This window comes from Macaca thibetana, chromosome 1 (genome assembly GCF_024542745.1).
Source record: "Macaca thibetana thibetana isolate TM-01 chromosome 1, ASM2454274v1, whole genome shotgun sequence".
NCBI lineage: Eukaryota > Metazoa > Chordata > Mammalia > Primates > Cercopithecidae > Macaca > Macaca thibetana.
In genome coordinates this window covers 150,496,842-150,524,619 of record NC_065578.1, presented here as the reverse complement: position 1 = coordinate 150,524,619, position 27,778 = coordinate 150,496,842, and the positions used below count along the sequence as shown (strand labels likewise).

Genomic DNA, 27,778 nt, shown 5'->3' with positions numbered 1-27,778 from the left:
AATTAGGGAATTTCGTGTGTTGCCATATACATTTTTTCTGAGGAGATGAGCTTCTCATTGAGATCTGTGACTCAGAATCGACTAAGCCTCCCTGAGTCTGGATTTCTCCCCAGCTCCCAAGGCCCTTTTGGGTTCCAGAAGACCTGCATATGGGCTGTTGACTCATGCAAATGAGGTATCTGAACTATTGGTTCCTCTGCAGCTTCAGTATTAGTAGAGTCACAGGCCGCCTCTGTGGCATCACCAGGGCTTCTCTGAAGAAGAGGGTCTGCATTTTCCTAAACCTAGTGCTGCTCTCCCATCTCCCATCTTCCTCTCCCAGCTTGATGGGCCCCAGGGTGTCCCAGGTGCACCCCTGCATCCAGGCAGCAGTCCAGGCCACTCCCTCCTCACTGGCCCTTGATGCCTCTGTTGCTTGTCCCCCAGGAGTCAGAGAAGCTGGAAAGTGTGAATGCTGAACTGAAGGCTCAGATTGAGGAACTCAAGAATGAGAAGCAGCATTTGATATACATGCTCAACCTTCATCGGCCCACGTGTATTGTCCGGGCTCAGAATGGGAGGACTCCAGAAGATGAGAGAAACCTCTTTATCCAACAGATAAAAGAAGGAACATTGCAGAGCTAAGCAGCCGTGGTATGGGGGCAGTTGGGGAGTCCTCACTGAATCCTCATTTTATACCCAAAACCCTGAAGCCATTGAAGAGCTGTCTTCCTGTGTACCTCTAGGATCCCAGCAGCAGAGAACCAACAAGGCGGGAGGTCCTGAAATGACTCAGTGGGCCCTTCCCATTCTGCCCCAGAGTGGGTCTCGGACCAGGGCAAGTGCATCCTTGCCTCAACTCCAGGATTTAGGCCTTACCACACTGGCCATTCTTATGTTCCAGATGGCCCCCAGCTAGCGTCCTGCCTGCCTTTCATCTGGATTCTACAAAAACCAGGATGCCCACCCTTAGGATTCATGCAGAAGTGTCTGTACCTTGGGTGGGAGGGATGGGGCCATCTCCTTCACCGTGGCTACCATTGTCACTCGTAGGGGATGTGGAGTGAGAACAGCATTTAGTGAAGTTGTGCAATGGCCAGGGTTGTGCTTTCTAGCAAATATGCTGTTATGTCCAGAAATTCTGTGTGCGAGAAAACTAGGCAATGTGCTCTTTTGATGTTTGTGTCACACAACACTGATGTGACTTTTATATGCTTTTTCTCAGATCTGGTTTCTAAGAGTTTTGGGGGGGTGCGGGGCTGTCACCACGTGCAGTATCTCAAGATATTCAGGTGGCCAGAAGAGCTTGTCAGCCCCTGGAGAACAGAATTCTCCCAGTGTTAACACAAAATCCATGGACAGCATGATGGCAGGTCCTCTGTTGCAAACTCAGTTCCAAAGTCACAGGAAGAAAGCAGAAAGTTCAACTTCCAAAGGGTTAGGACTCTCCACTCAATGACTTAGGTCAGGAGTTGTGTCTAGGCTGGAAAAGCCAAAGAATATTCCATTTTCCTTTCCTTGTGGTTAAAAACCGCAGTCAGTGGAGACATATTTGGAAACCCCAGTCAGTGGAGCCTAGGTGGTGCCCAGGCTTTAGCATTATTGGATGTCGATAGTATTGTTTTTGTCATGTAGCTGTTTTAAGAAATCTGGCCCAGGGCGTTTGCAGCTGTGAGAAGTCACTCACACTGGCCACAAGGATGCTGGCTACTGTCTGTTAAAATTCTGATGTTTCTGTGAAATTCTCAGAGTGTTTAATTGTACTCAATAGTATCATTACAATTTTCTGTAAGAGAAAATATTACTTATTTATCCTAGTATTCCTAACCTGACAGAATAATAAATATTGGAACCAAGACATGGTAAACACGTGTTGTGTTGGTTTCTGTTCATTTAAATCTGTTGGTTGTTGAGATCTAGCCATTCCCTGCCTTTCCCTCCCCATTATGGGGGTTGCCTAGCTTTAAACTTCTCCAGATGTCATCCTTTGCTCTTTGGGGCATCACTAGATGGGATAGTTGACTTTCAGTCCTGTTCCTCAGTCTCGGGCACCTTATGCTCAATTTCTCATTGACAAACCCTGAAACACGGCACCAAACATATCCTTTAGATCAACAGTTTGGTGTTTAGAATTTTGATATAAAATCTGAATTGCTAGATACCTTAATTATTTTCTCAGAATGTACAAACACCTGAAACATACACCTACTGTTCAGCTTGAACCTTTGACCCCTAACATTCTGCCACAGAACTCCTCTCAGAGAGTTACTCACTTGAGTTACATCTGTTATGTCTAAATGTGTGTCTCATTGTTGGCAAATACATATCAGAAAAGAATGGGAAGGGGTACTGGAGGAAGAAAGAGAGAACCGTTTTAGACAGCATGGGTGTGATAATTCAAAGAAAGGTATTCCACTGAATTTCCTGGAATTTCCAGGGCATATGATTCCTTAGGCCTGCAAGAGAGCCAGGCCCCCTTGCTTTTTGTGCTTCTCTATAACGTTCACAGGCTAGACATAAAAACTGGCCACTTGCCACTGGTGCCATTCTTCAGAGAGTCACTGTCTTCATTAAATGTCAGATTCATTCGTGCGAATTCTGTGCCTACTTCTTTGACCTCATGTATGGTTCCTTTAAATGATCACTTATGACACAGGTGTCTTCATTTTACTCTCTTAATCGCACATCAGGGGTCTTTCCTAGTCTGTCAAGAGCCATCTGATGTTAATACCATTCACCATTTCTTTCAGGAGATAATCTATGTTCCTTTTCTTGGTGGAGGGGAAAACGTCCCTTGCATTTACCTTCTAGTTATGGGTAGAGGCACCAGCCACCAGCCATTATAAAACACAAGACAATTTGTAAGCTGCCATGGACAACAATGGATTAGAGAGGAAGGAAGTTGGGGGTGGATGGTGGCTGTGGCAAGAAAACTTGATGTGTATGGTAAGTGTAAATGAAGTTCTGTCACAAATGCATTAAAAATTGTTTTATGTAGCCAAGGTTATGTTTTGATACTTTAATTTTAAAAAGGATGATGACTATGCATTTACCATCAAGTTATTTCGTTTCTTTTGTTTCACAGTTAGAGGAAAGGGAAGGTGGGGGGATCTGAGAGAATAAGCTTAGATGGGGCCACCACCATTGTCAAGCACCCGGTTTGACAGTGTCTTTGCACCGAGCTGTCTCCTGTTGGTAGTGGTGATGTCACACTGCCAGGGTGTGGAAAGCCACCCTCCCTTCCCTCTCTTGCCTTCCACCTGCCCCCCTGGCTTTCCCTGAGAGCTGGCCTGATACCTCTTTCAGAGTCAAGAGCTTTTAAAGGGTTCTGGCCCAGGGCAGGAGTTCTGGAATGGAATCTTTCCACTTTCTGTTAACTGAAATACTATTTTCCATCCGTATCCTAATTTCTCCCCAGGGGCTTTGAATAAACCTTCAACACGCCAACCCATGTCAAGCTTTCTCCTCTCTTCCCTGTCCCATAACCTCTGGTTGGGTTCATGTACTGTTTCTTTGTGGAGTGAACAGTGTTTCCAATTAGAATCTGCCTGAAATGAGGCCACATTTGCCCACTGAGCATCCTGTGTTCTTATGGTGGCTCTCCAGAAGATTTTAACATGGTCTCATCAAACACTGCTTTCAGGAAGGAATTTACACTTAAAAGGACTGTTGAGGACTAATGCTAACAGAAGCTAACATTTATTGAGTAGGACAATACACTAAACACTTCACATGTATTATCTCATTTAATCCTCACAACAACTGCTATCCCCATTTTACAGATAAGGGAGTGGAGAGCTCAGTAACTTGCTCGAGGTCTCACAGTGGATCTTTCCAAAGCTGAAGCCTATGCTTTTTTTCAACCGCAATGGTTTCAAACAAGAGTATATACATTTGTGAGTGTGTGTGTAGGGGGTAAAATATACAAAAAAATTGCCATTGTAACTATTTTGAAGTGTACAATTCAGTGACATTAAGTACATTCACAATGCTGTGTAACCACTACTATCTAGTTTCAGAACTTTTTCATTGTCCCCAAAGGAAATCCTGTACCCATTAAGGAGTCACTCTTCATTCCCCTTCCTTCCAGCCTCTGGCAACCACTAATCTATCTTCTGTTTCTATGGACTTGCCTGTGCTGGATATTTTATGTAAATAGAATCATACAATATGTGGCCTTTCAAACAATATGGCTGGCTTCTTTCACTTAGCATAATGTTTTCAAGTGTCAGCCTAGTGTATTATGTAATAGTGCCTTATTTCTCTTTATGGCTGAATGGTATTCTGTTATATGGATACTCTACATTTCGTTTATCCATCAGTTGATAGACAGGTGTGTGTATGTTAAGAAAGAGCTAGCCTTTATCTTCAAGGACTAAATCTCTAAGGTAGGATTTCGGGCCTATCGAGCTGGGAGAAAAGACAGTTGGAAGCAGGGGCTCCTTCTCAGAACTTCCAGGGAACAGCTTGGAAATAACTTATTCCTGGGCTAGCTCTGTGGGCACGGCAAGGCAGGAGGTATAGTGGCACCTGTTCCCCATGGGTGTAAATGGCTTCCAAACTACTTCTGCATGGTAGAGAGGTGAGTAGAGGAGGGCCTTTGGTAAGCTCCCGGAATGTAAGCTCACAATTTCCATCCTACCCTCTTCTCCTGGCATTTCACAGGGTAGGGGGTAAGAAGAGGCATGGGGCAAACACTGGGGGCCTTGAGAAAATATCTGGGCTCCTTGACACAGGATGTTGGTATAAACATGATGGAGGGGAGGAATAGAGGTGGCCCCCCGGATAATTTAATCCCCAACTCAGCGCAGCCCCTTCCTGAAGTGGTTGTCCTGGATTCTCCATAACATGCACACACACACACACACAGAGAGAATTAATTATGCAACTTATTTGGCTTGCCCAAGCTTTTTTTGTAAGTTCTGTAGTAGTTCAGAAGGAAGACATTAAAAGCAGCAACACTTGTATTCAAATAATGCCTCCACTGCCTACAAGTTCTACGAATGTAGGTAAGTTACACAACTTCAGTGTTTTTACCTGTAAGATGAGAAGAGTTGCACTAGTATCAAACTGGAATGGAGTTTGATACATAGTATGGCACCTAGGAGAAGCAATCTCTCATGTTATTATTAAAGGTTGAGGTTATTACTAAAGTTTTCCGTTGTCAGCATGAACTGAGATCTTTATGGAAGAGTGGGCTAAGAACCAAGACTGCCAATTCTAGGTTAGAAAAAATTTTAAACCATGTACTCAGATGGTTCAAATTTATCCCATTATCTTGCATTCCTATAGACCCTGTCTAGTTACTGAATCTTTTGAATTGGGAGTGAGGAAAGGGAAGAAACCACACAACATTTTCTCATTTGAAAAAATTTTATTTTGGCACCCACTTGAGTACCTGGTAGGGTGGGGCTGTCCTCTGTGGGGGCAAAGGAGTATTAGTGAGGGGATCATGGCCCTGGCCTGGGGGATGACAACAAAGGGCTATGTGACAGCAACAGGTCACAAAGGGAAGCAGAAGATAAATATGGCCGCAAAGGGGGTTTAGGCAGAGAGGGTGATCACTTACTGTCACTAGGACTACAGTTTGTAGACTCTCAGGGAGAGAGACTACAAACTGTAGTTAAAAAAATCAGAGGTGGAGGTCAGGGGGTTAGACCCAGAAGAAAACCTCTCTGGAGCCCACCCTGCATCTCTACATCTTGGAAGAGTCTGCAGTTCAGGCACCCCACAGAACCCCCATAGCAATCATCTGTACTCCCACCCCCACCCCGGCCTCTGGGAGGCTCTCAGGCAACAGCAGGGGCCTGTGGGGTGGGGTGGGATTGAGAAACAAGCTGCAGAGCCATCTTTGTGACCCAGGAGCACCACTGGTCCCTCATCTGCCACCGAGGCCAAGGAAGACCCAGAGACCTGCCTCACCAGCCCTGCCATCGTGCTGAAAGACAGCCATGAATGGTGATTCTCTGCTGCCGTATTATACGGCCCAGAGTGGCTCCAGCATGAGCATGTTCAACACCACCATGGGGAGACTGCAGCGACAACTGTACAAGGGGGAGTATGATATATTCAAATATGCACCGATATTTGAGAGCGACTTTATCCAGATCACCAAAAGGGGAGAAGTGATTGATGTGCACAACCGTGTCCGTATGGTGACCATGGGCATTGCACGAACCAGCCCCATCCTCCCACTCCCAGATGTCATGCTGCTGGCACGACCAGCCACCGGCTGCGAAGAGTATGCTGGACACGGCCAGGCCACCAAGAGAAAAAAACGCAAGGCAGCCAAGAACTTAGAGCTCACCAGGCTCCTCCCCCTGAAGTTTGTACGGATCTCTGTTCACGACCATGAGAAACAACAGCTGCGCCTGAAGTTTGCCACTGGCAGATCTTGCTATCTGCAGTTGTGTCCTGCTCTCAATACACGGGATGACCTCTTTGCTTATTGGGAAAAACTAATTTACCTCTTGCGGCCACCTATGGAGACTAACAGCAGTACCTGTGGCATTCCAGCTGAAGACATGATGTGGATGCCTGTGTTTCAGGAAGACAGGAGGAGCCTAGAAGCCGTGGATCTTCAAGGAAAGGGGGATCAGGACCAGGTCAGCATCCGGAGCCTCCACATGGTCTCTGAGGTATGTGGGGCCACCTCTGCTGCTTATGCTGGAGGGGAGGGACTCCAACATGACTTTCACAAACCCACTAATGTGCTCAATGTATCCATCCCCAAAACATCTACGGAGCTTGCTGAGGAGCCAGCAACAGGGGTGACTAAAGAGGCAGCAGCAGCAGGGGCAGCTGCAGGGGCAGCAACAGGCACCGTAGCAGGTGCCTTGAGTGTGGCAGCAGCCAATTCTGCCCCTGGACAAGTGAGCGTAGCCATAGCTGGGGTGGCCACCATAGGTGCAGGAGGAAGCAAAAGCAACATGGCCATTGCAGGCACTGCCAGCATGGCTCCAAACAGCACAAAGGTGGCCGTGGCAGGGGCTGCAGGCAAGTCCTCAGAGCATGTTTCCAGCACGTCCATGAGCCTTTCCCGAGAGGGCAGCATGAGCCTGGCCATTGCAGGAGTAGAACTGACCAGCAGGACTGCTGCAGAAACAGACATGGATGCAGCAGCGGGACTTCCTGTCTCCACCCGGCAGAGCAAGAGCAGCCTGAGTGGACAGCATGGAAGGGAGCGAACCCAGGCCAGTGCTGAAGCTTGCAAGGAGGGGAGGGAAAGAAGGGAAAAGGACAAGGCTCTTGGAAGGAGTTCCCGTCGCCGCAGGACAGGTGAAAACCGCCACAAAACAAGGGGGGACAAGATTGCCCGAAAGTCCTCCAGCAGGTCCTCATTCAGCCACAGAGCCAGTAGAGATGACAAAAAGGAGAAAGGCTGTAGCAGCCCAGGGAGCAGCAGGCACGGGGACTCGCATAAAGGTGTCAGCCACACGCCCATCTCAAAGGAGTCCAGGACCTCTCACAAATCTGGGAGGAGTTTATCGACCACCAGCTCCGGATCCAGCAAGAGACTTGGCAGGATCAGCTCTTTCCTGAGGAACGTCAGAGCCAACCTTACTACAAAAGCAGTGGGCACACCACATGGCAGAGATGTGGACATCATGGCTAAGACGGTGGAGAGGAGCACCAACGTGGCCATCGCCGAGACAGCAGAAGGTGGCCAGGGGCTGGAGATGGTTGGTTCTATGACACCGGACATCATGAAGACAATGACTTTTGAAACCCATTAAATAAGACCCAGAGATGGAAGCTGTAAAGGAGCCCAGAGCTCATAGGAGTGTCCCTGGAGAGCCTATTCCAGCATTCTTTACTGCCATTTAAATAAAGAACCATACATCTGAGAGTGGCTTGCTGGCTGAATTTTTGTGTCCCACAGCCCAGCAGTGACCTCACAGTGGATTCTGTGATGTCAACTGTGCTGCAGCCTGAGACCCCAGGATCCAGTCAAGGGGAGCCCCACCTCACACCCATGCTCAGCAGAGCCTAGATGAGTGCTCCAGCCTTCCTCAACCTCTTCCTCGCTTTGGTTCGCCAGGACTATGGCTGAAAGTCTGGTTGGGAGCTTGGAAGCTCTACCTCCACCATCTCCCCATCCTTTTTATAAACTTGTCCCCCAAGCCCTGGAAGATACAAAGACAAAGCAAGAACAGAACTCTCACCCCCTTGCACTATTCAGCGGAGGGAGTAAGGGAGCAGCAGCATGTGTTGGCAACCAGAGCAGGGAGGAACATTGTCTAGACTTAGCAATTCCACTCTTAATTATACTCCCAAGAAACACACATGTTCCAGGAGACAGTCATGAGAATGTTTATAGCAAAATAATACTGGAAAGTGCCTAAATTTCTGACAACAGAATTGAGAGGGGTATATGCAGTGACAAAAAATGACAGCTACATATATTATATGCATAGATAAGTTTTGCTCTTTCAAAAACTTTAAAAAGCAAATTGCAGAATAAGATAAAATTCTACCTATAGGACAGTTCAAAAACAAGATCAAATACAAATAATATGTTACATATGTGATACGTGTTTGGTAAAACAAAACCAAGGGAGTGGGAAAAAATTCAGGACAGTGGCTTTCTCTGGGGTGGGAAGGCAAGAGATTGGATCAGGGAGGTGAACACAGTCTTTCAGTGGCATTGGGAATTGTTTTAGATCCTAAGCAAGGAGGTAGGTACAAGGATGTTTATTATTTTGTTGGGTTTTGCATTTCAATATTGAGTTTTGCATGTTAATACCTCTGGAATCAGAATGGTCCTACAATCACCGTGGCAGTTCTGATGAAGTTATTGCTCCAGACATATATTCGCCAATTCCTTCTCCTTAATGCTCTCATTTTTACGCAGGCACAAACGTGATCTAAGTCTGAAAGGCCCATTTGGTTAAGATTCAGATGTGAATGACATTATTACAAAAAGCCTTGGGAAAGAAAGAATGATATCCCTATTTTACAGAAGAGGACACTGAGGCTCAAGAGGGTAACTTGCTCCTGTCACACAGGGACCTTTGCAGATCTACCAGCCCACTTCTTTATGCAAAGACCTGCCTGAGACATGGGAAGGAAGCAAAACCAGCAAATCCAAGGAGAATCGGGCAACACAAGAACCTGAGACTTAGCAAGTTCCTACCACCATGGTCTAAACTTTATAGAGATGAGCACCAAAATTCCTGGATTGAGAGGAGGGAATGTGGGGGCAGGGGAGATGCCTGGTGGTGAGCTGCTGTGAGTTGGCTTTGGAACTTCAGTGAGCTCAGAGTCCTTAGTTGGCCTTATCTCAAGAGTGTCCAGACCACCCTTAAGCCATGTCTGGCTCCCAGGCTTCGCTCCCCAGCCTCTGCCTCAGCTAGAAACAGACCTCCCTCCTGGAATTCCAGGCTTTGCTCCCCACAAGGGACCGCTTCTGATGGGGGCTGTATCTCTTTGCAGCCCAGTCCTCACCCAGCTGCTAATAAAACACTTAAAAGCCAGGCCCAGAATGGTTTCTCCATACCAGATCTTCAGAAAATTTCTTCTGCTGGGATTCCAAAAGCAATTAAACCACACATGAGGTGGTTACCAGTTAGGTCACAGCATCCTTGCTACTTGGACCTCCATAGTTAATTCCTAAAGCTACTTTTGAGAAAAGTCACACACTTCATTATGAAGGTAAGGAGAGGTCTCTTCTGTCCATAGAGGGAATTGTAGGCATGAATCTAGGAAAGAAAGGGGGTTGAAAAAGAAAGAAGGCCCAAGACTTACACGCAGCCACCATTTCCTTCTGCAAAACAGGGCTCCTGACCCCAAGATGAGGAATTAGTGGAGTGAGTCAAGTTATTCTTAACAAAGGGGAGAACATGCCAAAGATTAGACATGAATTGGCTCTGTGAGGAAAACAACCTCAGAATCATTAACCCAGAACTCTAGAGAAGATTGGGGGGCCTGCAGGGAGATGAATTAATGGTTTACTCTCGACCAGCTTTTCCCTTGACCCAAGTGGGGAAATTACAAAAAGATCACATCGCATTCCTTTAATCTTCTGATTTCCACACAGGCAACTGTAGGTAAACACTGGTCTGGAAGACAAAAATGCAATACAAACATTTGTACAGCCCTTAGCAGTTTATAACACCCTTGAATTACGTGTTCTCTTCTGATTCTCACATCTCTCCATTTTGCAGATCAGGTTGTCTAAAGGACTTGCTCAAGGTGGGAGGTGATGGGGCAGAGGGAACAACTCCAGTGCAACAGCTTTTGGGCACCACCGACGTGTGCTGGCCACGGGTCCCACATGGAGGTACAGAGCCGGTGGAGGACACAGGACAGGCATATGTGTGAGTAATTATTGCAACTCTGAGTGATGGATACAATGACAGATGCATGTTTAGGGAACAGGATTTGTTCAGAGGAGGGATTTTGGGACACGGGTCAGGAAAGGCTTCACAGAGGAAGTGGCAGTTTTGAAGGATAAGTAGGGCTGTGTGCCAGGTGAAGAAAGAATGGGGAGCAAGGGTAAAGGTAGAGGAGGTGTGGAGTGAGGGGTGGAGAGAGGGAATTAGGCCACGGAGGAAAATGTGTGCAAAGTACAAAGACTTGAAACATCACAGTGTATCGGGGCGATTGTTGGGTAGAGGACCAGGGGAGAGGAGGGACACAGGGCAGGAAAATCAAGTAGCCAGATCTTGGGGCCGTGGGGTGCTGTGTGCATGTCCAGCCTTTAGGAGCCACTGGAGGCTGATGTCTGATGGCAGTGAGGGCTGTCTGGCTCCAGGGTGGAGACTTGATGGGCAAGGGGCTTCCTGGAGCCTGGGACCCTTCAGAAAGCCATTGCACTAATCCTGGCCAGAGATGGGAGGCCCTGAACCTAGCTGGCTGTTAGAAGACCGGGGGAGAGGGTCAAGAGGTGTTGAAAAGATGAAACAGAACAATTGGCTTTTCCATGCCCTGAAAGACAGAGCACACATGGGTTAGGCCTGACACTCTCCTAAAGGAGGCAGAACTGACAAAAGTGGAGACATCTTCCCTCTACCATGACTGTTGTTCTGTAAAGGGGGCGGCAAGCAGAGGAGCTCATGGCAAGCAAGGAGGAAGATGTTAAGGTGTGAGAAAACAGCTTCTAGACCCATGAGGGGCAAAACACAAGGATAAGGCAGCCGGGTGGGGCTGCGGGGCTTCAGCTCTAGAGACCTCTGAGAGTAGAGGAGGTCTCTACTCTCTACTCCTTCCTTTCTCATCTGCTGGGAGCTGGGTCAGATGCTCTCCCATTGAGCTCTTCTCCGCGGAGCATGAGTCGCCCAGTAGAGCCTCTGGTGGCCATGTGCTGTTACTGCAGGTCAGGGCTAGAAGGAGGGGAGCCAGGACTGAGGCTAAGACACAGTCACCCTTCCCCTTTTTCACACCACTATCAGCCTGGTGCTGATTCACTTGTAATCAGCTCAATCCCTCAGCTGGCGGCCACCCCTGAGCAGGCAGCAGGAGAGCTGCGAGCTGGTAAAGATGAGTCTCATCCAGGCAGTGTGGCTCTAGTCTCCTGGCAGTGAGGTGACAGAGCGTGGAATGGCCGCAAGACAGGTCCCCCGAGAGGCTGGGCTCCCATCAAGGGGACAATGAGTGACTGCCAAGAGTCGGGGTGGGGTGGAGTTAGTGTCAGGGTCCCTCTGCAGGCTGGTGGTCATTTGAGAAACACTTGTTGAGCACCTATGATGGGCCAAGATGGGAAATCAGGCACTGTGAAGATGCTGCCATACATAGCAGTAACACAAACCTAAGTAGGGATGGCTCTCGGGCAGCACACAGAAGGAGGCTTCGCTGAGAGGGGAGGTCTGAGCGGAAACAGCAGGCTGAGCACTCCTGGAAGAGGCTATGGCATGACAGGGAAAGAGAAGGGCTTGGGCGACATGGGTCTGTTCACAGATGGCAGACAAGCTCAGCGTGCCTGGGCGCAATGTGTGATGTGCTGGAGGAGAGCCGGCGGTGGGGGGTGAGCAGTGGGAAGAAGCATGAGAGTGTGAGGAAAATTAGGCTGGAAGGAGGATGAGCTCTGGAAGGGAGGTGGAACTGACTAAAGCAGAGCGCCTTCCCCCTGCAGGGACTGTTGGTTGTAAAGGGGACAGCAAGAAGAGAGGAGGCTCACGGGAAAGCAAGGAGGAGCGTATGGCTTTCCAGGTCTCCATTCCCTAATGCTGCATAACTCCCCTGAGTCCTGGGATTTTTCACTACCCAAATGGGAGCTATAGTGCAGGGGTGAGGGGTGTGCACAGCTGGGCTCTTCGAGAACAAAAGGTCAAAGGAAGCCCAGACTCTTCCCCTTTGCCAGTTTAGAGAACCTGAAATGTGTCATGAAGGCCCATGTCTTCCCCACACTCTCTAATGGGAGCTTTCCCACAGATGTGCCAATGTATTGATCTCTCTTCCCGGGGGCGGCTGAAGGATGAGGCCAGTCAGCATTGACCGCAAGGAGCCCCAACTGGTACGCCAGTGTGCCATTCCAATGTTGTCATTTTCTGCGTATGCCATGGTCTGCAAAGGGTTGGGAAGCATCTTCCTAGACATGCACACAACACAGTGCATGTGAACTATGAGGGCAGAAGCCAGGAGCAGCTGAGAGGCACCTTCCTTAAAGAGCTGGCCTGTTCCTCACAGCATCAGTTGATGCCAATCTTGTCACCCCTGTTTTCTCTTCCCACTGACATCGGCATAGCCCCAGAACCCTGTCTTAAAGCAATTTATACTGGTTCAAGGAGAGATGAGAAAAATGTGGACAAATATAGTATATTTTTCATAAAACTTTTCATAAAGTTAAATATATTTTTTAAAGACCTGTTCTGGCCGGGCATGGTAGCTCATGTTTGTAATCCCAGCACTTTGGGAGGCTAAGGCAAGTGGATCACCTGAGGTCAGGAGTTCAAGACCAGCCTGGCCAACATGGTGAAATCCTGTCTCTACTGAAAATACAAAAATTAACTGATCTGGTGGTGCACACCTGTAATCCCAGCTACTCAGGAGGCTGAGGCAGGAGAATCACCTGAATTTGGGAGGCAGAGGTTGCAGTGAGCCGAAATCCCGCCACTGCACTCCAGCCTGGGCAACAGAACAAGACTCTGTCTCAAAACAAAACAAAACAAAACAACCTGTCCTTTCCTTTGAGACTATGTCCTTCCTCCTGTATCTTACTGTTTTATTTTGAAGTATGACACACATGCAGAGCAGTGCACAGGTCAGAAGCAAACCACTCAATGGTATTTCACAAAGTAAGCAACCCCAGGCAGTTAGCACCCGGATAAAGAAACAAAACATCATGGCACACCCTCAGTAACCATCTCATGATCTCTTTCAGTCACTACTCCTAGGGGTAACCACTATCCTAACTTCTAACACCATAAATTAATGTTGCTTCCTTTTCCCACTACATATAAATGGAATCACATAATAATGTACTTTTTTGACTGTGGTTTCTCTCACCATCATGTTTATGAGATTTGTCCATGTCTTTTCTGGTAATAGTTCATTCATTCTGTTTGCTATACAACATTCCATGGTGTGAATATGGTACAATTTATTTATTCATTCTGCTGTTGATGGGCATTTGGATACTAAAACATCACTGCTTCTCACTTGACTGGAGCAAAAAAAAAAAAGAGAAAAAGAAAAGAAAAGATTACTGCTATGGACATTTGTACACAGATCTTTTGGTTAAAATGCTCATAAATTTTCGTAGGGTATATACTTAAGAATGGAATTGAATATATGCATATTTTCGGCTTTAGTGGATACTACCGAGCTATTTCCCAAAGTGTCTATGCCATTTTACGCTGCCCCTTGGCATATATGAGAGCTCTGGATGTTTCATATCTTTGTCAAAATTTGATAGTGTTTATCTCTTTCATTTTAGCCATTCTGGTAGGATGTAGTCCCTTTTCTCCCTTTTTCATGATAAAATGTACTTTAAAAAAATACAATATGGCCCGGCACAGTGGCTCATGCCTGTAATCCTAGCACTTTGGGAGGCTGAGGTTGGAGGATCACTTGAGCCCAGGAATTTGAGACCAGCCTGGGCAATATAGTAATGATATAGGAGTTAAGAAGAAATTGCTTAATTTCTTCTTACTGCGAGTCCTTGGTAAGGTTTTTCTTTTCATGAAAAGCAGTCCCAAAATAGTTTCTTTTTTTTTTTCTACAAAGAGCAGCCTGTAAAATCGAGCTGCAGACATAGACAAGCAAGCCAGAAGCTTGTACAGGTGAATGCCAGCAGTTGTGCCAACAGGAAAAAGCTACCTGGGACGAGGCATGTTCAAAATGGCAGCTCCATCTTCCCTTCCCTTTGTCAAACCACATGTGCAGTAAGGAGAAGACAATACAGCACCAGCCAGGCAAAGACCCCATTTACATAATAAGATTCCCCCAATACTATGTAAACATCATACTGGTCAAACCAATCTGTGAGCCCTACATAAATCAGACACTGCCTTCTCAAGCCTGCCTATAAAATCGGGTGTAGTCCACTGCAGGCTGGGTTTTCCCCTTTGGGAGGCCCTCTCTTTCAAAAGGGAGAGAGCTGTTCTCCTTTCTCTTTCTTTCTTTTTTTTTTTTGAGACAGAGTCTTGCTCTGTCACCCAGGCTGAAATGCAGTGGCGCGATCTGGGCTTACTGCAAGCTCCGCCTCCCGGGTTCACGCCATTCTCCTACCTCAGCCTCCTGAGTAGCTGGGACTACAGGCAGCCGCCACCACACCTGGCTAATTTTCTATTTTTAGTAGAGACGGGGTTTCACTGTGTTAGCCAGGATGATCTCGATCTCCTGACCTCGTGATCTTCCTACCTCGGCCTCCCAAGGTGTTGGGATTAGGGGTGTGAACCACTGTGCCCAGCCCTCCTTTCTCTTTCTTTTGCCTATTAAACCTCTGCTACTAAACTTACTCCTCGTGTGTGTTCATGTCCTTAATCTTCTTGGCTCCAGATTATGAACCCAGGTATTTACCCCAGACAACAACACTGCTTCAGTGAGACCTCATCTCTACTAAAAAAAAATTTAAAAATTAGTTGGGCATGGTAGTGCATACCTGCATTCCTGGCTACTTGGGAGGCTGAGGTGGGAGGATGGTTTGAGCCTGGGAGGGGGAGGTTGCAGTGAACCAAGATTGCGCCACTGCACTGCAATCTGGGTGGCAGAGTGAGGCTCTGTCTCAAACAAAAACAAAAATGATATGATGACCTACAGAAGATGGTGGTTTTGTACTAAAGTCCTTAGTGGGCAAATGAAAAGTTGGCTTCCAGATTTCTTTTTTTTTGAGACGGAGTCTTACTCTGTCGCCCAGGCTGGAGTGCAGTGGTGCGATCTTGGCTCACTGCAAGCTCCACCTCCTCCCAGGTTCATGCCATTCTCCAGCCCCAGCCTCATGAGTAGCTGGGACTACAGGTGCCTGCCACCATGCCCAGCTAATTTTTTGTATTTTTGGTAGAGACGGGGTTTCACTGTGTTAGCCAGCGTGGTCTCAATCTCCTAACCTCGTGATCTGCCCGCCTCCCAAAGTGCTGGGATTACAGGTGTGAGCCACTGCACCCGGCCTCCAGATTTCTTTTGAAATTTCACACCTCTAAAACCTCAAAGTCTTATTTATACATTTTAAAGGATTTTTCATTGCTGTTTGAAACAAGCGTTAACAAACGAACAAAAAAAAATCTCCTACCATCCTGTTCCAGTACTTTTAGTTTTATAAAAAAATCTAGGCACAAACACAGCAGGAATTTGGGTAGGGCTCAGCTAGGTGATTCTTCTGCTCCCTGTGGTATAAAGTGAAATTGATCAGTAATACTTAGCTGGAGCATGGGCTGGCCTGGAGGGTCCAAGATAGCTTCATTCACTTATTTGATAAGACTTGAGGGAAATTATTAGAAGGCAGGGTTCAGCTAGGATTGTCAACAGGAATGCCTATGTGTGGTTTCTCCAGCACAATGGCCTCAGGTGGTCAGATTGGCTTCCCTCAGAACAAACGTCTTAAAGTAACTAAGGGAAAGTTGCTTCTGACCAAGCCTCAGAAGTCACTTGGAATGACAACACATTTTGTTGTTCATGCAAGTCTTAAGGCCAGCTCAGATTTAAAGGGAGAGAAACTAGACTGCATTTATCTTGGTAGAGAAATGGCAAGGTCACATCATATAAGAGCATGTGGGATGGCAATACTATTGTGACTCTCGTAGAAAAAATACCATTTTCCACGCCCTCACAATCTATCCTGCCCCCTAAGAAAGTAAACCTGGCCAGGATGTATCTGAAGAGTACTGAGAAATTGCAGCAGACATCTCTATCTTTTGTACTTTCCTTAGCTCCCTCTTTTACACTCTGCCTTCTTCCCCCTTTTCACTTTATTTTCTTATTTCCCTTTCTTTCCCCAAACCTTTTAGTTAACTAAACTCATAAGGACATGTCTTAGTCCGTTCCTCCCCATCTCTCCTACACATCTGTAAATCTTTGATCCCTGGGTGACAGAGAGATTACTGAGATACTTAGACCCATAGTATGTCAGGCTTGGAAGGGGCTTGACTAATCCCAGATGCACTTTTACATATGAGGAAGTTGAGGCCTAGAGAAGGGACTTTCCCAAGGTCCTACTTCAAGTAAGTAGCAGAGTTCTGGCTAGCACAGCATAAAGCATAGCCTAGAGTGGGTCTCAAAGAATGTCAACAGCTTCCTTTCGGTTTCGAATGCCTGGAACTAAAGCTGCTTGTTTCCGTTTCACATTAATTGCCTCATCATTCCAATGTCTTTAGGCCTCTTGGTGAAGGAATGAAACTAATGCTAACAAGCCCCTGTGCCCAGAGAGGCCTGCCCCAGCCCTGGCTTTGGTCCAGTCTTCAGAGATGGATGAGGGGCTTGTGAATGGAGCAAGTTGGGATCAGTGCAACAGCCCCTGCATCCAGCCCCTGCATCCAGCCCCTGACACCCCCGACACAGCAGCTGCTCCTTTCTAATGCTGAAGTCCAGGGATTCTCTGAACTCTAACACCAACTGGCAGCCTACAGGCCACTTTTGAAATCATCTGGGCATCTAGAGATGGTGAATTTAGCTGATAATGACTGCGGTCAGGCTGAGGATAAATCTGAGGTGATATAGGCCAAGAAAACACAACTCTCTGGTCAGGCCCAAGAGGCAGCAACTCCGTCATGTTCAAGTCTGTTTCCTCTGATAACAGCTCCAAACAGGCGGAAGCTAAGGCTCAAGGTGGGGGTTGGGGGAGCCCTAGTGGGGCCACCAGACATCCCATAGCATTAGCGACTGGATCTTGAGAGGAAGATCAAGGCTGTGGTAAACAGAGGGGTTTGGCACTGTGCTCCAGAATCTGAATAGTTAATGATGTGGAGAATGACCTTCTAAGAAGCCTCTCAGAACTTTTTTTTTTAATCCACCAGCACATTGCTTTTAGCCGCAAGACAGCAGCTCTGCAAATCAGTGATAAGCTGAGAGTCCCACCTGGGTGTGCTGTCACCGTGGGGCCACAGTGAGAACCTCAAGGCTTCTGTGTGCCTGGGGCAGGGGGAGAAATAGTCTCCACGGAGGACTCTGTTGATAAGAAGGTACTGAAATAATTATTTTAATTAGTATAGCCTGCAACCTCCTTTAGGGGAGTGGCCGTGTTTCTGGGTATCCAGGTCTACCACAGTTTGCCACATATTAGGAGCTCCACAAATATTTTTTATATTTGTTATAAAGACCTTCTGGTCCTCCATCCAGGCATGATGGCATCCATACATCCCCTCCTTCTGGCCTCCTTCCAGCAGATCTCCGCTAGCTCTGACAGGAGGCCTAGGACAGGGAGAAACCCCACGAAGGATTTTTGGCTTCTCCTGGCCACAGATTCAAGACTAACAAACCCTCCCCAAGGGCCCTCCAAGGGGAGTGGTAGAAACAAGTTATGGAGGGGCCTGTGCCTTTCTTCGTGCCAGGGTCCCTCCTTCCAGCTCATGGATTCCTTCTCTCCAAAGAAAGGAAGGGGCAATTTCTTTCCCTTATACTCCCCTAAAAAAGGAAAGGAAAACTTAAAACAGGAAGAAACATCATTAAACCAGATGAAACATCATGAGCTAACAGTGCCATTTCCCAACCTGTGGTTGGCCAGAGCCTGAACCTGGCCATCATCCACACAGCCTGCTGCCGTGGCTGCAGCAACTGAAGTTGAAATTGTAAGAGCAGCTGCCACGTCGGGCACGGAGCCAAGCAATTGGGAGCCCATCCGGTGTTTCTCTCCAACCTCTGCAATCTTTCTATTGCATCTTATCAGGGCTGCCGTGTGTCATCATAGCCTGTACTGAGTGTTTCCTCTCTGCCAGCCACTCTTCTAAGAACTCTACAGGGATTATTGTGCTTGGTTCTTTCCCCACAACTCTATGAAGTAGGCATTATTGTTCCTATTTTACAGATGAGGAAACTGAGGCATAGAGGAGTTACAAGAACTTATCCAAGGCCCTCAGAGGTGGAGCCAGGATTAAATCCCAAAGGGGTGACACTGGAACCCACACTCCTGGCCCCACCATGGGCTGACTCTGCAAAATGCATGGCCTTAGGAGGCTTCCAACCTACACTGTGGTGAGTGGCTGGTCTACAGTCAGCAGTCAATAAGCTCCATGCCTTAGAGCACTGGGCACCATACCAGGTGCCACTCTCTCCCCTGGCTGGGGGACAGCTCCGTTTCTGCCGCAGACATTGCCTTTCCCTCAGGCACAGGAGTGTCTTGGCCACAGGGAAAATGAGTTACATGTGTAGGTAGTGCAGCAGCTTGTTACTTCTAGAAAAACAACTTGGAGCCCCATCTTGCTGTCATCTGCTGCGCCTGGAGTCACTTTCAAATCTGTCATCTGTACCTGTGGGCTCTTCGTGACACCTCAGACAGTCCCAGGACAGACCCCAGCAAGAAACCCCAGTCTAACATAACCTGTCTGGCAAAAGAAAATAGAAACAGGCCAGGCGCGGTGGCTCATGCCTGTAATCCCAGCACTTTGGAAGGCCGAGGCGGGCGGATCACGAGGTCAGGAGATCGAGACCATCTTGGCTAACATAGTGAAACCCTGTCTCTACTAAAAATACAAAAAATTAGCTGGGCCTGGTGGCAGGCGCCTGTAGTCCCAGCTACTCGGGAGACTGAGGCAGGAGAATGGTGTGAACCCAGGAGGCAGAGCTCGCAGTGAGCCAAGATCGCGCCACTGCACTCCAGCCTGGGCGACAGAGCAAGACTCCATCTCAAAAAAAAAAAAAAAAATACAAAATTAACTGGGAGTGGTGGCACATGCTTGTGATCCCAGCTACCCGAGAGAATGAGGCAGGAGAATTGCTTGAACCCGGGAGGCAGAAGTTGCGGTGAGTGGAGACTGCACCACTGCACTCTAGCCTAGGAAACAAGAGCAAAACTCTGTCTCAAACAAACAAACAAAAACAAACAAACAAACAAAAAACAAACAAGAAAATAGATACAGCCCCTGGAGAAACTGCCTGACCATACACTCTCTGCCTTTAAACAGAAACTTCCTAGATCACTACGTCCCCTTTCCATTCTCAACTAGCCATGCAGTGCTTGCCTGCTGGTTTGCCTCTACTTAACTCCCCCGACTCTTGCCCCCTCTTACCTCTCCTTTCTGGTTCTCCTGTTTCTACACTAGGGGTCCACTTCCCACGGGTTGTCTCAATCCTGAGTCAGACTCTCTGTCCTCCTCCTTCTACATCTGCTCCCACCCCTGTACCCAGCTCACTCCCTTTCTCCCACACTGTCTTTATTCCAATTCCTTGCTTTTTCCTGGCTTCCTTGCCTTTTTGCCTTTACCCAAAACCGAGGATCCCTCCTCACCCAACTCCTATCCCATCACACACAGCTCCCACACCTACCGCATAACTCTAATCCTCTCTCCTAGGCTCCAACACATTGAGGAGGAAGCCTCAGGGTCCAGACAACAGAGGACCCCCTGGCAGGCTTCTCAGTGGGCCCAGGGTGAAAATCTGCTGGCCAAAGGGATGATGAGACCTGTTTCTTACAACTCAGTGCTGTGTGCTCTGAGGCTGAAGCTGTCTTCCTCTGCCATTTCCCAGGGGCACAGAAGCTTGAGTCTTTTTGCATTAATTCCCTGGCTTGCTTTGACTCAGAGTCCAGCGTTTGGTAGCATGCTAATTTATGCAAACCAAATGCAAACGAATATAGAAAACTATGTGACCCTGGATTTACTGGAAATCAGAGTCTCCTCTTACAGGAAGACTTAGGGAAATTTTGGAATCTACTTCCCAAGAGAAATATTAAAATAGAATGGCTTTCAGTTTGGGGTCGGGGAGGGATGTGGCCAGAAGTCATTCAGAGGAAAGAGCATAGTCTGGGTTCCGTGTGCATCCTCTAAGCCACCCAACAGAAAGCAGAGGAAGAAAAAGCATCTGGCTGCCAAGCCTGTGCCTTCTTTCTCCTGTCTTGACTCTGAGCTCTGGTTTAGCTCCACGGCACGCCCGAGAACAGAGCCTGTGGGCTGTACTGCTTCTTTGGAAACAGGGGCATTTTATTTATATCTTACTTCCCATGACAGCACTTCACTATTCTCCTCTCACCTTGCATCTCCCTACACTGTCCCTTTTGAACTCGGCTCTCATTGGGTATGGCTGATCGAGTGCACAGTATGTTCTAGGACATTGTTCTGGAACCCGATCAGGGGTTGGGCATTCTGGAGGTTCCTATAAAGCAGGCCTCAGAGGCTAAGGGGCAGATCAACTCAGCCACAAAGGCTTAGGTGCCTCATTTCTTGAAGAAGGGAGAAAAGGACCACTCTGTGAAAGGACAGGAGGGATGAAGGTGGCCCCAGAAGCCTCAGCCCATTCTTCTGATCCAAAAAGAAATGTGCTGAACAGCCCCAAAATATAGAAACTGACCTCTTCTGGCCAGGAGCAGTGGCTCATGCCTATAATCCTAGCACTTGGCAGATCGCTTGAGCACAGGAGTTCGAGACCAGCTGGGGCAACATGGCAAAACCCGGTCTACAAAAACACAAACAAATTAGCCAGGCATGGTGGCACCTGTCATCCCAGCTACTCAGGATGCTGAGGCAAGAAGATCACTTCAACCTGGGAGGCAGAGGTTGCAGTGAACTGAGGTTACACCACTGCACTCCAGCCTGGGCAACACAGCCAAACCCTGTCAAAAAAGAGAAAGAAATAAAGAGAAAGAAAGAAAGAAAGAAAGAAAGAAAGAAAGAAAGAAAGAAAGAAAGAAAGAAAGAAAGAAAGAAAGAAAGAAAGAAAGAAAGAAAGAAAGAAAGAAAGAAAGGAAAGAAAGAAAAAGAAAGAAAGAGAGAGAGAGAGAGGAAAGAAAGAAAGAAGAAAGAGAAAGAAAGAAACAGAAGAAGGAAGGAAGGAAGGAAGGAGAAAAGAAAAAAGAAAAAAAAAGAAAAAAGAAACTGACCTTTTCTTAAAGATCTCAAGAGAAGGAAAGATTCTTCCAAAGTCTTTGTAATAGTCCAGTAGTTCCATCAGATTTTTTTACTCTGTTAACATAAATGCTTGATGCTGCATGGAAATCATTTTGTTCTGGTACTTTCCTCGAGGTAACTAGAGAACCACTGTTCCTGGTTATTCAGATAATAGCTCAGCAAAACCTTCACATATGTTGCGAAAAGACCTTAAGACAAACTCCCCCAAGATTCAGGGACCACCTTGCTGCCTCCCTGAGAGATCACCCAAACTCAACCCTCTACTCCCAGGGCATAGGAGCTGTGGGTGCTGATCCATATTCCCCTAATGACACAAAAGTTTGCTGAAGGCCAACTTTCAGCTAGTCAATATTTGGAGTTGCCCAGAGGAAGGAAAAACTGCTTATCTGTATATTTAAAATGGGAAGGACGCACTGGGTATCAAGCACGTCATGTATACTATTTCCTCTAAGTCTCACAACAGTCCCATGAGATCTGTATTACTCCCATTTTACAGATGAGTGAACTGAGGCTAAGAAAGTTGAAGTCATTTGCTCAAGGTCACAAAGCTGATGAATAGCTGTGGCAGAACCTTTTAATGCTCATTAGTATCCATTTTCTTCATTTTTAGACACATGCTCAACTACATTTCCTAGCTCTCTTGCAGTTAGGCAGGCCACATGACTGAGTTCTGGCCACTGAAATGGGGACAGAAGTGATTTTTTCCACTTTCAGGCCTGGCCCATAAAGACTTTGCAGATGAGCTTCCACTTCCCTTTTTCACATCACTATCTGGATGACCCTGGGTACCATGGAGCCATGTGATGAAGACGGGAGGAGTTTGGATCCCTGAATGACTACATGGAGCAGAGCACCCTTCATCCTGCCCTCTGCTCCCTGCACTGGACTATGACTTAGATGAGATAAAGTTTCACTGGGTTATGCCACTGAGAGTTTATCCTCAATAATAGCATGGTGGGGGCAAGATCTGAAACCAAGCATGTCAAACTCCAAAGACCATCTTTTCTCATTAAGCCATATAGCCACACAATATAGCAGAAATGTAAAAGTTAAACTATAAAATGTTATCTAATCTCACACTTCATGTCTCCCCCTCCATGCCTCTCCCATAACCAAGAACTAGATTCCTAGAACCAAGAACTTTAGATTCCTAAAGATTTTAGAGAAATTGCATATATAAAAACATAAAATCAAACAAGCAACTGATAAATATTTGTTGACTGCATACAACAACATGGGAGACAAAACTGCTTTTGTTGTTATTGGAGAGCTGGAGAAAGCCTTTCAGCATTCATGCCAAAAAGAGTCCTCTCCACCACCTTCCTCCAAGAACCACTTCCACCTGTGGCTCCATCCCATGGATGTGGAGCTATGAATTTACAGGACATGGAACATGGTTGTGGCCATCATGAAAGCCTACCAAAGCCATTATCAGTGATTGATAGCTCACCATTGCATCCTGTCATCCCTGCCCCAAGGCAAAGAGAGCTGAGTAAATGTCATATAGGGACTATACTATGATCATGATAAAAGAAACAGACTTAATCAACTTTCCCCCCACAGGCTGTCATTCTATCAAATATAAGCTAAAATTAGCCAGTAGTTTTGGCATGATAGAATCAGACCAATCTGATTTTGAAATGAGGGACAGGAAAAGGATTATTGGCAAGAAGGGAAAAATAAAGGGGAAAGGTTTTAAAATTTTTCCATTAAGATAGGAAATCGGCTGGGCGAGATGGCTCATGCCTATAATCCCAGCACTTTGGGAGTCCGAGACGGGCAGATCACCTGACATCAGGAGTTAGAGACCAGCCTGGCCAACATGGTGAAACCCCGTCTCTACTAAAAATACAAAAAAAATTAGCCAGGCGTGGTGGCAGGCACCTGTAATCCCAGCTACTTGGGAGGCTGAGGCAGGAGAGTTGCTTGAACCTAGAAGGTGGAGGTTGTAGTGAGCCAAGGTCGTGCCTGGGCAACAAGAGCAAAACTCTGTCTTAAATATATATATATATATATATATATGAAATCCTTTATAATTTACAGGGGCTAGGAAGATCTCTCCTGTTCCCCTCAAACATTTCCACCAAAGTCTAGGGAATAATTAATTTTTTTTCTTCTTTTTTTTTTTTTTTGAGACAGCCTGTTGCCCAGGCTGGAGTGCAGTGGTGTAAACACAGCTCACTGCAACCCCACATGCTTGGATTATGGGTGCTGAGCCACTGTACCCAGCGAGAGAACTGATTCTTGGTCTTAACACTTTGTCCCTCCCCCTTTAAATGCTGGGCTGGTCTCTCTGGAAGAGTAACCCACAACTGTCTTATTAATCAATTATGCTTTATTGTGATTCAGAACTTGGGGGGAATTAATATTTATTGAGTCCTTTTAATCTGCCAATTATGCTTTCAGGATCTTTAAATACATTGTTTTGGCTGAGTGTGGTGCCTCAGACCTATAATCCCAACACTTTGGGAGGCTGAGGCAGGAGGATTGCTTGAGGCCAGAAGTTCGAGACTAGCCTCGACAACATAGTGAGAATCTCTCTCTACGACAATTTAAAAAATTATCTAGGCACGGTGGCAGGTGCCTGTAGTCCTAGCTACTCACGGGAGGCTAAAGTGGGAAGATCACTTAAGCCCAGGAGTTTAAGGTTGCAGTGAGCTGATCACACCATTGCACTCCAGCCCAGGCAACAGAGCAAAATGCTACCCTTCAAAACAACAATAACAACAACTATATATAGTTGTTGTTGTTTTTTTTCTCAATTTTCACCTTTTACAAATGGGCAAACTGAGACTCAGAGAAGCTTAGTAATGGCCCATGACCACAGTGGCAGAAGCTGGATTTGAACTCCAGTCTGATTCCAAAGCCCTTGCTCATTGCACTATGCCAGTGTTTCTTTTTTTTCTTTTTTCTTTTGTTTTTGGAGATGGAGTCTCATTCTGTCAACCAGGCTGGAGTGCAGTGATGTGGTCTCGGCTCACTGCAACCTGCACCTCCCAGGCTCAAGTGATTCTCGTGCCTCAGCCTCCCAAGTAGCTGGCATTACAGGTGTGCACCACCATGCCTGGCTAATTTTTGTATTTTTAGTAGAGACGGGGTTTCACCATGTTGGCCAGACTGGTCTCGAACTGCTGACCTCAAGTGATCCTCCCACCTCGGCCTCCCAAAGTGCTGGGATGACAGGCATGAGCCGCCGTGCCCAGCCCGGTGTTTCTTGATCTAGGGTGCTCTTCAGAATCACCAAGGGGACAGTTAAAAATACAGATTCGTGGCCTTGGCCCCAGCCTCCTCGATCACTCTCCTGGGGGCAGGGCTCAGCAATCTGTGTTTTCCAACACCCCCAGATGCAAGTGGAGATGAGTCAAGTTTGGGAAATATCACACTGTGCTTTGCTGTGGGAAATTGGAAGAGGGTAAGTCGAGCGGGGATGGTGAGGGAATGCAGGGAGGAGGGAACAGAAAGGGACCATCTACAGTGCTGCTCAGGCCTGGCCCTGCTTAGACAGACACTGGCGCCTGTCCCAGGAGTTGAGCTCCTGACTGTGGAACCTGGGGGAAGAACCTCAAATCAAGAAACGGACTTTCCAGTCAGATGTTCTCCACATCTCTCCTGTGGAAAGGGGATACCATGAATGCAGAATTCAGCTGCGAAAAGTCATCTCCAGGCCTATTTTTAAATTCACCATAAATAAAGAAAGAAAAGCCTGTCAACATTCAAAATGTGCTAGTCCCTTTTCTGCTTCAACAAAACAGCCTTGATTTAGTGCTCACTACTTCCAAGCCTGTGACCACTAAGAGACAACTGGGATGAAGTTGGCTGCCACGCAGTCTTGGAAGCCAATTCATAAAGAATGGTGCCAAAATCGGGATGAGGGTACTGTTTGGGTGTGAGGAACTGAATGGCTACCTTAAAAAATTTTAGTATATTCTTGTATATACACAGGGGCCATAAGAGCTCGACTTGGGAATTGTAATAACTGCTGCCGTTTACTGAGAGCTTAACTTTTTACAGATACACAATCCCTTATCCACAGGTTGACCATATAATTTATCATGCAAACCAGGCAATTTTGAAAGTGTAAAGGAGGGGTGGGGGAGCTATCAATAATTTCACCAGGACTACAATTGTAAAACTGGGATGTATGATCACCTGATTTATCCAAAACCCTGCAAACGTGCTTCAAGTTCAGGCTTTTTTTAGATTTTATAAAGGTAATACTGTGTACATGCATATATGCGTATGTGTATACATACTGTATGTATGTAGGGGGATCCAGGATAGTACCTCATAATCAAACACATTATATTTCTGCAGCAAATGTATGAATATTCGCCCCAAATTGAATAGACACATCAGGTCAGATTCTGCTGACTAATGATTTATGAAAAATACTTTTTCATGAAAGTTTTCAGAGAAACTTGGAAAATTCTTTTTAAAATTGTGGAAAGGGCTTATGGACCTGTACCAAGAGATCTGCTAAGTAGCTTTAATTGCGTAGCAGAGACACTAGCTGTCCCACTGTAAATACCTTCTCCTTCTCCCTCGATACTAGAACCTCCAACTTGTGTTTGGATCCAAGGCTGTCTGGAGTAAAGACTGTGCTTCCCAGGCTTCCTTGAAGCTATGTGTGGTCATGTGACTAAGATCTGCCAATGAGATCTGTAAGTGGAAAGATGTGATCAGGGCTGGTAGTTACCCCACATGCCCAGGTAGAGATGTACCTGTTGTTTATAGCTGGCGTTCATTCTGATTAACTGAAACCCACGCCTTACTGGTCGTTAAATATTTTCAAAATTACTCCCTGTGTAAAACTTTTAGGAAGTCTCCTTAAAGGGACAGGCATGTCCTTCTGCCATCCCTCAACCTTACTTCCTGCTGGCTAGAATGTGGACTCTGATCACTCACTCCACTTTGGATCATGAAGATGAAGGCCACAACCTGGAGAGGATGAAACTGAAAGCTGGAAGGGTCCTGGGTCTTGGTGACTCCTTGGATGGCCTACCTTTGGATTTTTACATGAGAGAAGAAAACCTTTTTGTGTTAAGTCACTGGTCATTTGTGTTTTCAGTCTTTCTCAAAATAACTGTATGCTAGGGTTTGCTCTGACCATGCTGCTTAACAAACAACCCTGAAATCTCAGATGGCAATTGTATTTATTTCTCATTCAATAGCCTGCACGTCGGATGTTGTGGCTCTGCTTCAGACTGTGGGTCTTCGTCCTGGAACTAGCAGACACTCAGGACAAGCTCTCCCCATAACCCGGAAAGCTCAGGAGATGAAGCCAAAACACAAACCCATTTAAAGCTCCTGCTAGTGTTGCTCTCATATTCCATTGGCCAAAACAAGTCACAGGACAGCCTGACATCAAGGGGAGAGAAAATAGGGGAAGAGAGGATAAACACCTGCTGTTGATACACAGAATTGACACATGTGCAACCCAGGCCTACAGCTGCACAGGCACCAGGGGCTTCTGAGCATTCTAGGCTCCTTCCAGCCCTCCCAGCATCATGAGGGCGGAGTGGGGGGACCACTGCTCCCTCCCTGATCATGGCCTGAAATTCCAAGTGTTTGCCCCCGACCCTAACCCCGATGACACTACCAAGTAGGTGGCAACAGGAAAGTCTCTCTTCCTTTGACTGCCCCTCTCTACAGTCACCCCAGACCACACACCAGGCTGCACAGGTGTCTCTGGCAGTCTTTCCCAAAGGGGTGAGGGGAAATGTTAAAGATGGGAGCTCTGCTGCCTTACATTTGTGTGTCTCCCAAGGCTCCCCTTCTTCCAAACTTCCTTTGAGAATTTCTACCCAGTGGCTGTGTGCAGGTCCTTCCCACACGTCCAGGAGCACCTGGCACTTCTGGAAGTTTGCTCAGGAAGGAAATGCATTTCCTACAGTTCCCCAATAAACCTCTCCAGGGGCCTCATTGTCCAACTGCCAGGACCCACCCCCAATTCATTAATTGTAAGGTTTAGGGAGGGGATTTGGCAAATCAGCCTCAGCCACATCCAAACGCCTGAAAGAAAACACCAAGAGAAGTTGCGGGGGGCAGGGTGTATGTTGGGGATATTGCCAGTAGGTAAGTGGGTCTGGGGGAAGAACAGACCTGGAAGATTTTACCACTGACTATGTGACCTCTGGCAAACCAATCCCTTTTCTGGGCCTTTATTTGCTTTAGTGTTATTTTATTTGTTGAAAGAAGGGATTGCCTTTGATGGCATTTAAAGTTTCTTCTAGTTCTAACAGCCTGTGATCTAAGGAGTAAGGGGTGAGAAGGAAAAGACCAGCATATGGGTGCCCAGAGGGACACAGCATGGTGGGGGCTCAGTCACCCGGGGATAGCATGAGGCTGAAGTTCAAGTTCTTCAGTCC

At 46.8% G+C, this 27,778-nt stretch overlaps 2 protein-coding genes across 4 annotated transcripts in view; both read left to right on the top strand.

Annotated features, from left to right (window-relative positions):
• The window catches only part of ATF3 (activating transcription factor 3), a 53,841-nt gene extending 51,995 nt beyond the window's left edge, over positions 1–1,846 (top strand). For all 3 annotated transcript variants that reach the window (XM_050780714.1, XM_050780704.1, XM_050780724.1), the window contains one exon: positions 427–1,846. In XM_050780714.1, the coding sequence (XP_050636671.1) occupies positions 427–624 (198 nt within the window). In that variant the 3' untranslated portion in view covers positions 625–1,846. The remainder of the gene's footprint in view (positions 1–426) is intronic.
• A 3,662-nt stretch (positions 1,847–5,508) lies between these two features.
• On the top strand, positions 5,509–7,826 carry GARIN4 (golgi associated RAB2 interactor family member 4). Its single transcript, XM_050780688.1, has one exon. It carries the CDS (start codon positions 5,931–5,933, stop codon positions 7,713–7,715), a length of 1,785 nt encoding a protein of 594 aa, XP_050636645.1. The 5' UTR covers positions 5,509–5,930; the 3' UTR covers positions 7,716–7,826.
• The last annotated feature ends 19,952 nt before the right edge of the window (positions 7,827–27,778 follow it).

What these genes read in the sequence shown, in the direction of transcription:
- GARIN4 (XM_050780688.1), top strand. Translation starts at nt 5,931, where the DNA reads ATGAATGGTGATTCTCTGCTGCCGTATTATACGGCCCAGAGTGGCTCC.